Source organism: Corvus hawaiiensis, chromosome 1, assembly GCF_020740725.1.
Source record: "Corvus hawaiiensis isolate bCorHaw1 chromosome 1, bCorHaw1.pri.cur, whole genome shotgun sequence".
In the NCBI taxonomy this organism is placed as follows: Eukaryota; Metazoa; Chordata; class Aves; order Passeriformes; family Corvidae; genus Corvus; species Corvus hawaiiensis.
The window spans coordinates 96,294,255-96,306,504 of NC_063213.1; the positions used below are offsets into that span (position 1 = coordinate 96,294,255).

Here is a 12,250-nt window from a genome sequence, read left to right on the forward strand (position 1 = left end):
GAAGATTCCAGGAGGCAAGTGCAAGTTTTTACCTGAATAGTTCACTTTTATTAGTCTCTCTTAGAATACTGTACAAAGGAGTAATAAAAATATTCACACTTTTATTTTAGAAAGTTCTCTACATGAGACTCCTGTATCCACAGCAAAAAGAAGGCTATTGGGAAAAAAACCCCTAAAACTTTGTACAGAACATTCCTTTAAAAAACCCTCCCAACTAATTCAGCTGATTTAACTGATCCAAGGAGGGTATGGACACACCAACACTCGCATGCTTAAAAGATATTCTAGGCAATGATAAAGCAACATAAGTCACAAGGAGGAATATTAATGTGTTAACCCACTGCTGTCCCCTCCTTGAGGGCCAGTACCGAGCTTCTAAAAACAACCCCAAATTGAACAGTAATTCAAACATAAAAGTACTCAAGAATTAAATAGCCCTCCATCTAGTTTATTTTAAAGGCTTTTTTCTGCAAAGGTTTGGACTGTTTGCCAGCCTGGTAGCTCTGTGAAACAACTCCCAAGCCAGGATTGCTGATTCAGGAGCATCAGGCTGGGAGGACTTGCTGGTTTTCCGAGTGTCCTGGAGCAGGGGCTGCCGTACCTCGTGGATACATGCGTAGTGCTGACAGTGGCTGAGGAGGCTTTGCCCAGTACAAGATGGGACAGGCTGCTGCCAGCTCCTGAGAAGCATTCCAGCCTTTCAAAAGCTTTTCTCCTTCATTGCAGAACAAAAGAGAAAAGTACCTTCTTACCAGGAATTGTTTCTCTGTCACAGGAGATTTGATCCCTCCAGGTGAGAACTTGCCCTGATCACGATGCAGGACAAATGTGAGAGGAAACCTGTCAAGTGTGGTGTGATCAGAACCCCATTTAAAATCAGTAATGATCAGTTATCTCCTCCATGCAGGCACCTGGGGAAAACTCCGCTCTCAAAGAAGGAGCTCTGCTCACGTTTTGTTTCTCCTCCCACAATGTGGCTTCACCCCTGATCTGTCCCCTGCCAGGACACGTCTGACCACCCCTCAGCCTGCCCACGCTGTCCTTTCACTTCAGACTGCCTCAGGTACACCCAAGAACGGTGCTTTAATTACAATTAACTTACTGCTTTTTAGTTTTAGTTTAGTTTTAATTGATCCTGACACCTACCCTTAAGCCAGGATCTTCAGAAAGATTCTACCCGATGTGTAATTGTTCAAACACTTATTCATCATATATAGATACTTAACTCTCCACAACAGAACGTGAAATCTTTCTTCAACTCTCTCCTTTCCATATGTCTCCAGTTTCCATTTATGTTTCCCTTGATTGGATTCACTGAGTCCAAGTTAGTTATTCCATGGGAAAACACCACACCTGTGTTGTAGTGTCACGTGACTCCGGCATCGGCTGTTATGATCATTTGTGTGAAGGAGAGAAATAAAAAAAAAGTTTACTTTTGTTGCTAGGCAAAGCCTTAATTACAAGTTTGGGGCTTTAGGCTTTAGAACCTGCTTGTTTGAGAAGTTTATAATCCCATTCTGCATCTCAGTTGATCTTTAATTTAAAGAAACAGGGTCAGATGTCCATAGTGTCCACAAGTAATGTGTTCAAAGCCACAGCTGTCCTAATGCCTTCAAGGAGACTCTGGGAATTGTTGTATCAAAAAAAGCCGATCCCTTCAACTGATAATTATTCTAAATTTACAGTTCTGTGATGTGCATATGCTTAGAAATACCCAGCATATGTCTGTCTGTGAGGAAATGTTTGAAAGCATCTAAAGACTGTTTCTGCTGCAAAAAAGATGGTTTTCCCCATGTTTTCTAAGACAATAATTAGTTTTCTTTCGTTTCCCCTGGAGATGGAAGTGGTGTCTGGGCAGACACTCAGGTCTGTTCAGCACCACAGTCAGCATTTCAGGTCCAGCCTCAGCCACCCTGCCAGGACCTGCCCCCCTTGGAGTGGCCTTTCCCGCAGGAATACTGCTCATGTCTGTGTCATTTCCCAGCTGATTGATGAAATATCTCTATTTTGATCACAATTATCATTGTCTAGTAGCTTAAAGAGCCGATAAGGGTAAAAGAGTACCTCAGCTAAAGCAGCAGCTCTTCTGTCCTGGGTTTGAAGGTTTAACCTGCCCATCAAGGAAGTTGCACATCTGTCAACACCCTGGGGTCCCAGCCAAACTCTCTTCTCCTTCTACCTGCTTCTACCTCCTTTTCACTTGAATTTCCACTTTTCAAACATATTAGGGAATGATTCTCCCTGCATTCCAGCAGCCCTCTGAGGTACACGCCGTATTTTCCCTTCCCTGTAGCAGTCCCATAGGAAGTCTGAGAGAGAAGTGAAGCAACTTGCCTAAAATTATGCATGGAGTAATAACAGATCTGAAATTCCCCCTTCCATATCCTATGCTCAGAACATCCAAAACCTCAACACTCTCCACCATGGACTCTAAAGCTGGATTTGCTACTGCAGGGGAAAAAAAAGCAGATTTAAAAGATTTATACCATTGTCAAAAAAGGTGAGACATTATAAGCACTAAGACAACAAAAATACAGGTTTTCGTGGGGTTACAGGGGAAGACTGAGGGAAAACCCATTCCATTTGGGACACAACGCAAAGGAAAAACAGGTAATTCTGATTTTCAGTAAAACAGTAAAAAGCTGTCTCAGCCAGGAAACCTAAGCCTGCTTTATTTAGGTGGTAATTTTAGAGGGAAAAGGCTCAATTTTGTTCCTCTGTGACTCTATTATCAGTGACCCATTAACTCCTTCTGCTGGTCAATTCATCTGCTGCTGGTGCTGCTGCTCACACAGCCCTTGGGCGTGGAGCTGAGGGACAGATTTCCAGGTAAGCCAGAAATCCAACCCTCGCTTCCCTTGAGTCCATGGAGAACTGGTAAATCCCAGTCACATGCACTTAAGCCACCAAGGAGCTGAAGTGAGGAGACAAATTCCAATGAAATCAAGGATGGCTGAGTGCTTGATTAGAGCAATCAGCCCTCCTCCTGTACCTGTCCATCGTCAGCCTCTCCCACACCTGTCCATGTCCATGTTCCAAGGAGCTCCATGGCATTTGTTGTTGGTTAATAAAGAACCTGTCCCCAGCCCTTGATCCAAATGCTCACTGAGCCCCTGGGCACTTAAAAACAGCAGGTTGGGATGGGGAGAGGAGTTACCTGGGCAGATTTAGGCATAAACTGAAAATAATGGGCATAATTTAGGATCTATCCACCTTTTCCCTGGACCACACGGATGGTGCTGTAGGAAACCAAAAGCTTTGTCAAAATGGAGGTCATTCCTTCCTGGGCTGTTTTTAGGAAAACAACTTCCCTTCTCAGCGGTGTCAACGATTGCAGAATAAAAATTTGTTGTTCACTTCCCCCTCCCACTTCCTACCTAAAACTGGAAATCAGACCCCAAAACAATCCAGTCCTGGGAAAGTCTGGCTGTATCCCTTTGGATTTCCCCCATGTTCTGCTCAAAGCACCCAGCTTCAGGAAGGGAAATGTATTTTAAAGTGCATTTACCACAGCAATAGTACCAGCACTAAAAGCTTTTCCCCTCATCCCTATCCTCGTCATTCCACGTCTGGAATAGATGAGACTCTTCCCAGAATTCATCCTGTACCTCAAAGTCTCAGTGGTTTTGCATCTACTGATGACCCTGGGATAAGAGAAATCCGGTGTTGCGCGTCCTGCTCCGCACTAAACTACTCTGGAGCTGGTTTGGATTTATTGGGCACGAGGATCCAGCATGCAGAATGTGTCTGTTGGGATCTGCATTTAAACAGCCGCTGCGAAACCACATCCAGTCTGCGTGAAGGAGGAAACGGGGCTGGAGAGAAGGAATCCTCCCTTTGCCCCGCTCCTCCGCCATCCGCTCCAGCCATGCCGCTCAGTACTTGTTGATCCCAAAGATCCGGACTCCGTGGAACTGAGGCAGTTTGGGGATCAGGACACTCATGAGGGAGATGGTGTTGATGATGAAGTGTATCCGGTCATACTTGGTGTAAAAGCTGGTTAGAAAATACCTGGAAAGAGAGGGTGGAAACAGAGGGAAAGCTGTGGCATTCCATGTGTTTGTCTCCCGGGACAGAGCAGTGATGGATACTGGGACACGAGGCAGCTCAGCCACCCCAGAATACTCACAGGACGATGGGCATGATGGTGAGGAACTTGCGGGAAGCGGTGAACTGGACTCCATAATCCATCTGCTCCCAGTGCGTGAGCAGCCGGGCCTTGCCCTGGTCCGGGGTCTCGAAGGGGGTTCCCTTCACGGTGTGCAGGAAGATGTACATGCTCTGCAGGACACACAGCGTGAGGCACACGGGGCCCCGCATCCCAAAAACCCCAGATCCAGGGCAGCGGATCTGGGAGCTTGCACCCCCGCGCCGTTCCACTAGAGGGATGTGGCGCTGCTGGAAAACCCGGAGCGGCCAGGGAAGCAGGGAAAGGAGAGTTGGGAAAGGCCGGGGCAGCTCGGCTGCTCCATGTCAAGCCTCTCGCTCGGCTCCTGGGTGTGAGCCAAGGAGGTGGTGGCAAGATTACAGCCCTGGGATCTCTGCGATCGGGAGATTAGCGCCTGCCTGCTTCGGCACGGCGGAACGCTCCCCGAAAACATGCTGGGAGAAGGTCTGTCACTCCCTGATTACCAGGAGAACACAAGTCAGAGACAAAGAGTCTGGCTACACCACAGATCCAAAGTACAGCCACTCCTGGCCTTTAGATGCCTTTTTGTCCCCGGAACTTAAAGCTGCAGGGAAGATGGATGAGAAGCCGGCGGCTCATGAGCTGAGCGCTGAGCAACTCCAGTTTGGGGGTTTGTGGTTGTTTTTATCCCCTGAGCAGCTCCAGTTTGAGGGTTTGTGGAGGTTTTTATCCCCTGAGCAGCTCCACTTTGGGCGTTTGTGGAGGTTTTTATCCCTCACTGGTAATAACTTATCATGAGGGTCCTCAATCCCTGTCATTTTTGTCTCTGGAATATTCCCAGGCTAAGATATTATTTAAAATAAAAGATACACAAGCAGTTGCTCCATCCCTGAAGTTTTTTGTCCCCTGTGCCCAAGGGGACCTGTGTGGAGATTTGATCTTTAGAGGAAGAAATCAGTTCCTGGACCAATCTTTTACTTTAAGCAGAACAAAATCTGGGAGTTAATACTGTTTTTTCTTAACTCTCATGAAGCCAATTCAGGTTTTACCAACCCTAGCGATGTCTTGCCAATATCTGGGGCCTGTCACAGACCCCTTTGGGAACGGGACACGACAAAGGACTTGCCCTGCAGGAAATGAATTCATGTTCCTTCTGAGCAGCCTCACCAGCTGTTGCTGCCTCACCTGTACCTGGGCTGGATTTAAATCCATGACCCAGAGGCACCAGTACAGGCTGAGGGCTGGAGGTTGAGCAACTCACCCAGCATCTTTGGAAACACAAAAGAATTGTTTCAACAGGAATCTCAGCAGATTGCTCAGAGGAACAGCTGGGCCAAGGTTCCCCTTAGGTGCCCCAGGTCACGCCGCTCCCTTACCAGGTTGTGGATGATGTTGGTGAGAGTCCAGACCACAGGGACGCTGAAGAAGGGGATGCTCAGGAGCACGACGTGCAGCAGCCCGATGCCCAGCACGTAGGACAGCCAGATGCCGCGGCTGTTCATGACTCGGGTGTTGGGGTTCACCTCGCTGTGTGCCGTTCCCACGTTCATCCTGGCTCTCGTGGCTGATGGGAGCCCCTGGAACAGAAACACTGAGGTCAGAGCCTGGATCCAAACTGCTCAGCGGGGCTGAGCACCGGCTGATTGTCAAGCAAACCCAAAATCTGCTGTTTGCTATAAAAATCCCAAGTCAGTTCCCTCCTCTGCCCCTCGTTATAGCCATTCTTAGAGCTGACGTCGCTAACTCCGGGAGTGGTTGAGATTTGGGAATTATGTGTGGGAAGCTTGTCTGTGACAGAAGCTACTTGTGATTTGAGATGTTTTCCTGGAGCCGAGGTGTTGAGGTTCAATCCCACGATTGCCTGACAAAACTCAAACCAATACTTTTAAGCACTTTTAAATCCTCATTACACTGTTAATCATGGAAACACACAGCACAGGAAGCTTCCTGCATGTTTATGGAGGCAGCATGCCTTAAACTTGGGAAGGGAACACAGTATTTGCAGAGGAAAGGCTCTGTATCAACAGATCTCCTAATTAATTTAACTACATTAACAGGGTTCTGCACAGCTCGGCGGGTTTGCTGGTCTCCTGCTCTGGCTCACGTGTTTTGCCTTCAGATGTAAGACTTACAGAGGGGAAAAAAAGAGGAACAAAAAAAAAAAATTGCCCCCCAGGGAAGGAATGAAATTCTTCTTGAAGAACGTAAAAAGCAAAAAGGGAGAGATAACAGGGCAAAGTGCCTTGGGAGGATGTTTCAGGAGGAAGAGCTGTGGAGGAGTTGGCCCTTCCCCTACCTGGAAAGAACAGCTGCCACGTAGGAGGAGCACAAAGATGGTTTTCTGGACAATGCCAGGAAGGAGAGGAAACAAGAGAGTGTCACCCTCTCAGAGCAAGTCCTTGGAGTGGTGCCCCTGAGACAGTGAAGGTATCAAGTGGCTTTTTGGACTGACACAGTGCCAGTGGCAGCAGGTATCGGTCAGCTCCCAGGCTGGCTGGGAGCAGGAGAGCTCTGGCTCACTGGTATCCAGGGATTACAGGAAACAGCACAAACTAAACCCACTGTAAAGCTGAGTGTCTTCACACCAAGATCAGGGAAATTCTTATGTAAAATCATCTTTGTGTCCCATGGAAGCGGAGTTTGATGAGATGATCCAGTTCATCCTCCTTGGCTACAGGACCCCACGGTGAGGGCTGTTTCCTGATGTCTGGCCTTGTGGCTTTGCTGTTGCTTCCCACAGCTGGAAGCTGTGTTGCTGTTCCCTCCAGCTCTCCGGAGGCAAGCCCGAGCCAGATCCAACATCCCACTCTCCTCGCTGCCAGCTGTTCCCAGCTCCCTCGTGGAGCACTGGGCCTGGCTTGCTTCAGGAGCTGACTCCATCCCCGCTCCTGCCCAGGGCTGGGACTCACAGCCAGCCTCTGCTCCACAGCTCTTGGAATGCTCCAAGTAACTTGCAAACCTCTTCCATCCACACAGGCGGTTGTTGCTGCAGATCCTCACCTTCCTCTATCAGGGAGCTCATACCTGAAGAAGGATTTTGTTTCCAGGAAAGAGGCTGCAGGTCTGCGGGGTGCTCACTCCCTTGCTGCCCACCCTCCAGCTCACCAGCTTGTGGATATTCCAGAGAAAAGCCCAAAGTTTGGTCTGGAAACAGGACTGGGAGCCAGAGCTCAGCACTTCACCCCTGGCAGGGAGAGCAGCTCTGTCCTAAACCTGCTGCAATTCCCAAGCGCTCTCAGAAGGAAAACTGGGGGTTGGGGTGAAACATAAATGAGTCAAAAGAAGTCAGATTGTTACAACAACAAAAAGCAAAACACCCTATGGAATGTGTAAACAGGCGTGCTGAGAGCCAGACATGGGAAATAGTTCTCCTGGATGTTGGGTGAACAGTGTCCAGTCCTGGGAGGAGCTGGAGAAAATGAGCAGAGGTGTAGGAAAAACATGACCTGCAAGGACAGCTGGAAGGAAACGGGTTTGTTTAGTCTGGAGGAGGCTGGAGACAGGCGTGAGGAACAGTCGGATGCTCCACAGAGAGCTGTGCCTGTGGGGTTCCAGCTGTGCAGCAGGACAAACCACATGGCTGGGTCTTGGAGCGACGCGGGGGTGCAGGAGGAGGGAAGTGGGAAGGGACTGTCCACAGAAAGGGATCCTTGCTCTTGCTGGAGGCCTTAAAATCTAGTTTCATCAGCAGTTAAAAAACTTCTCTCCAGGAATCTTTCCTGAAGTGACATCGTTATCCAGAGGCTGTGGAAGCTCCCTGCAGCCACAGGTGCACACGGCCGGTGCTGTGGAATTTCCAACCACGAGTGTAACTTCCAAAAACTAAGGAGCAGCGTGGACTTGGTCTCCTCTGCAAACGAGGGCAGTTGCAGACCCACAGCTGGGTGGGAAAGGGCCCAATTTGGAAGCTGTATGTGAAACAATTCTCCTTCCTGTGCCTCAGTTTCCCTTCCTTGTAAAATTAAGAATTAGAGGGGTGGGATGCTGCAACATACGAGAGGTTAATTCATTCTTGCAGGAGATACAGACATTGCTGCAATGAGGGTGATTCCATGTCTCCAACTCTGTCCTTCCCCACCTTAAATATTTCACCAGCTCTGCCCTGGGCTGTGCAGCCCTTGGCCCAGCTCTCCTGAATTTTGGATTGCACAAGCCTGGCTGAGGGCACACGAGTTCCCAGAGCTCTGTCTCTACCCTCATCCCACATCCCATGTTTGCTTTCTAATTCCACACCAGGATTTGTTCACCTGCAGGACAGCAAGGCACAGCCCACCATGGGAAGGACTCCAGCACCCCGCTTCCCAGAGCAGCTGCTGCCAGGCTCTGCTTTCCCACTCTTTTTTGGGACACAAAAGCCTGAATGTTGCACCAGGCTGAGGGTGAAGGTCAGGGCTGTGCTGACATTGGACAGTGGCCATCCAAGGAGGGGAAAAGTCAGAGCTGTGGCCAGTGGCAAAGGGCACAATGTGGCGGTGGAGCTGAGCCCTCCCTCTGCCTCATCCTGCCTGTCCTGCTGCCTGTCCAGGGGCAGCTCCTTCCTCACCTTTGTCCCCAGAAGAGTGTGACCACCATCTGCTCCTGTACCCTTGCTTAACGCTTGAACTTGATGATCTTAAAGGCTTTTTCCAACCTAAATAAATGATCCTATGATTTGGCAGTGCCGTCACCCTTCCCCAGGGATTGCAGGATCATGCTCTGATCCTGGCACCCCACTGCAGGATCTTCACTGGGCTGGTGAGAGAAGGAGGGCTCAGGTGCTTATCTTGATCTTGAGTGTTCCCAGACTGCAGGTGATGAAGATCCCACACAGATCCAAATCTCTGGCAGCAACAGCTGCCACCTCCCAGACAAATCCTTTAAACCCTTCTTTGCCGATGGCAACGGATGAACCAGAGCACGGAGGACATGGGGGCCCCTGGTGAACTGGGCTGTGCTGGGAGGCAGGTGCTGGGTGAGAGGTGAGACTGGGACCACAACGCTCCGTGTCCGTCCAGCCCGGAGCCGTGTTGGACATGTCTGAGCCCCAGCGCTGCCCGGTTCCTCCTCGGGGGGCCCGGGGCTGCCAGAGTCCCGGAGGGGACACGGAGAACACGGGGACGAGGACACACGTGAGCCGCCCCGGCTGAGTGCGGGGGTCCTGCCCCCTCGGCCTTTCCTCATGGATTTAACGGGAAATCTTGGACACGAAAGAAAGGCCGAGCTTGGGCTCCTCCGGGCGCACATGGGGTCCCAGACCCTACTTTCCTCCCCGTTTCCCCGGGACGGGACGGTGCCCTGGGAGGCCGGGGCAGGACCCGCTCCCGGCCGGGCTCTGCACAGCGCGACCCCCCCGTGGGGACCCGCACGACCTAACTGGGACCCCCCACTCCCACCCCGCCGCTTCCCAGCTCCATCCCAGCACCCGCTTCTCCTTTTTGGGGTGTTTTCCTTTCGGGCCGGGCCCATGCGAGGCACCTTCCCCCGGCCCCGCCGCGGGGCTCGGCCGCCGCCGCCCCCTGGGAGGGCTGAGCCCCCCGGTCCCGCCCCACGCCCCCGGACCGCACTCACCGCTCCCGCCCGGTCCGGCCCGGCTCGACTCGGCAGGGCCGGCGATCGCTCCGCCGCGCTCCCGGTGCGCTCCCGGTGCGCTCCCGGCGGCCCCTCGGCCCGCCCCGCCGCGGCACGCCGGGAGCTGTAGTCCGGCAGCACCGGGAGAGGCGGAGCCGCCATGGGAACCGGCGGGAGCGGCTCCGGGAAGGGGATCGGGGGCTCCACCAACCCCCGCTCCGCGCACAGAGAACCCCAGAGCCGGCGGGGTGCGTCCAGCCTGCCCGGGGAGGTTGGGCTGCCCCCCAACCCTCCCCCCGCCTCTCTTTCCCAGGGGAAATCCGAGGGTGGGGAACACTGGGGCAGCTTCCCTAAGGAGCTGTGGCTGTTCCATCCCTGGAAGTGTTCGAGGTCTGGTTGGACGGGGCTTGGAGCAACCTGGGAGAGTGGAATATGTCCCTGCCCATGGCAGGGGGTGGGACTGGTTGATTTTTAAAGTCCCTTCCCACCCAAACCATTCTGATTCCGTGATACCGTGAAAATCCCATCAGCAGCATTGTGCAGACAGCCCGGGCAAGCCGGCAGCGCTGCAGGACACCCTGCCAAGGTCGGGGCTGGGAGCGAGCGCAGGATTCCAGCGCTGGAGCGCGGGGGGAGACCATCTGGCTCCGCTTTTGTTTGCACAACCATCAAAGCTCATCGCGTGGGGCTGGCACGGCCCACGGGTGCCGCAGCCATCTGTGCAGGGCTCTGTGTGTGCCTGCTGCCGGCTCTTCCAGCAGCGGAGGGGCAGCGCCGGAGCCCCTTTGGGCTGCAAACCCCCTGCCCGGAGACGAGCAGAGCCCCTGGCTGTGTGCGGAGCCCGGGCGCGGCGCTCCCGGCTGCCCGCGGCGCACATGTGGCTCTGCCGGTGCCATTCGCAGTCCCCCGACCTGGCACAGACACTTCCGCTCGCCACAGCCCGCGGTGGGTTTTGGTGCTGGCCCAGGTGGAGTCACAGCGACGTCGAGGTTCCCTGAGTGCCCCTGTGCCTCCACTCTGAGCTCTGTGTCCTGACCCTGTCTGCATCCATCAGGCCTTGGCTCCAGCCGCACATCCTGACTGGGCACGGCGAGGGCACAGAGACCCCGCGGGCTGCCAGGGCCGGGGCTGCCTGGGTGTCACAGGCTGGCACCGTGTTGCTGGCAGGGCACGGGGGCACTTGCCGGATCCAGAGCTCAGCAGTGTCTGCTTCCAGAGGGCTTTGGACACGGAGAGACGCACATGTGGGGTAAAGCAGATGAAAGGCCGCTGATTGCCACCCTGTGGAACCGCGTTGTCCCTGCCCGGCTCCTCTGCGGTGCCCTCTTGGCAGGGCGCGGTGCGGGGATGCCGGCGTGCGGAGGCGGGGGATCCCACGGGATCCGGTCCTGCTTTGCAGGAGATCCACGCACGCACAGCAGGCTCTATTTTTATCCTGCTCCTGCCTGACTGAGCAGCTCCCTGCGCGGTGACATCTAATTTAGCAGCTTCCCCGCACCCTGCTGGCTCCGCACGTGAGGGGGAAGCACAATGCAGCAGCTATTTTTAAACGCCCATAAATATTCATCCCTCTCCGTGATGCAGCAGCCGCCGCTGCCGGTGGAGCGCGGGGGGGACCCGACCCGCTCCCTGGGCTCCCCACACCGCGCTCACCCGCCCAGGGAACACCGGCACTGGGGGCGGGGAGTTCCCTGGGGGGATCCTGCCCCATCCGCTCACCGGCAGCTGCACCCGCGTTCACCCTGTGCCCAGGAGGGCCGTTCCCGTGTGGATTCCTAGGCCTCGCTCGCTCCCAGCCTCTCCCGGTGCCGGGCCGTGCTCAGCTCCCACTCTGCTGGCTGCCGGTCCCTCTGCCCGGTCGATGCCGGTTATATTTAGCTCCGTGGTGGCAGCGAGAAGCCGGTGCCAGCTATTTTTAGCCATCCTGCGGTGGGAAGGGTCCGCGTGGGTCGTGCTGCACTGCAGGTTTTGGGCTGGTGGGTGCCGTGTCCTCCACGTGGGAGCCCCGTGGGGTGCAGCCCTGGGGCTGCTCCCACTCCCGGATCTGTGCCCTCTGCCGGGATCACCCGCCACCTCTCTGGGTCCCAGCTCAATCCCCCCGTGCACCTGCCTGTCACCTTGGCCCCTCGGCCCCGTCCCGCGGCGGGTGGCTGTGTCATCGGAGCAGCCACATCCCAACATGCCCATCCCTGCCCCCGCTGCGTGCACAGCTCCCCGCAGCACTGGGAATGGTGATGGGCAGCACGGGGCTGCTCCGATTCCTGGCCGAAGGGGGAGATGCCAGAGAAGTGCTCGAGAGTACCAACTGTGGCTGCCGGCTGCTGCTTGCCAGCCTCCCGGCCCTGTCCCGGGACAACCCTGCCCGGTGACTCCGGCACCGGTCCGGCGTTGGGCTTGGCTCCGGTCCTGGAAACATCGAAAAGACCCCTAAGATTATCGACTCCAACCGGTAACCAAGCACTGTCACCTTCACCACTAAACTATGTCCCCAGGTGCCACATCTACACGTTCTTAGAGCACTTCCAGACCCAGCAATGGCCGGGCCCCGGCGGAGCGCAGGGGTCTCCGGGGAGT

The 12,250-nt window shown here is 54.2% G+C and overlaps 1 protein-coding gene across 2 annotated transcripts; it reads right to left on the minus strand.

The window, feature by feature from the left end:
- Positions 1–21: 21 nt before the first annotated feature.
- Positions 22–11,489, minus strand: ORMDL3 (ORMDL sphingolipid biosynthesis regulator 3). Of its 2 annotated transcripts, none has more exons than XM_048317760.1 (4): positions 11,396–11,489; positions 5,506–5,706; positions 4,130–4,281; positions 22–4,011 (listed from the first exon to the last, which is right to left on the minus strand). In XM_048317760.1, the coding sequence occupies exons 2-4, from the start codon at positions 5,677–5,679 to the stop codon at positions 3,876–3,878; spliced, it is 462 nt and encodes a 153-aa protein (XP_048173717.1). In that variant the 5' UTR covers positions 5,680–5,706; positions 11,396–11,489; the 3' UTR covers positions 22–3,875. The 2 variants fall into 2 exon arrangements, with proteins under 2 accessions (XP_048173717.1, XP_048173712.1); XM_048317755.1 differs by lacking the exon at positions 11,396–11,489 and adding an exon at positions 9,677–9,791.
- Between the last annotated feature and the right edge of the window lie 761 nt (positions 11,490–12,250).

Bases quoted from the DNA above. Each gene is read 5' to 3' on its own strand.
- ORMDL3 (XM_048317760.1), bottom strand. From the start codon at position 5,679: ATGAACGTGGGAACGGCACACAGCGAGGTGAACCCCAACACCCGAGTC. The intron at 4,282-5,505 runs GTAAGGGAGCGG...TGTGTCCTGCAG, and splicing joins CCAACATCATCCACAACCTG to AGCATGTACATCTTCCTGCA. The intron at 4,012-4,129 runs GTGAGTATTCTG...CTCTCTTTCCAG, and splicing joins ACCATCATGCCCATCGTCCT to GTATTTTCTAACCAGCTTTT.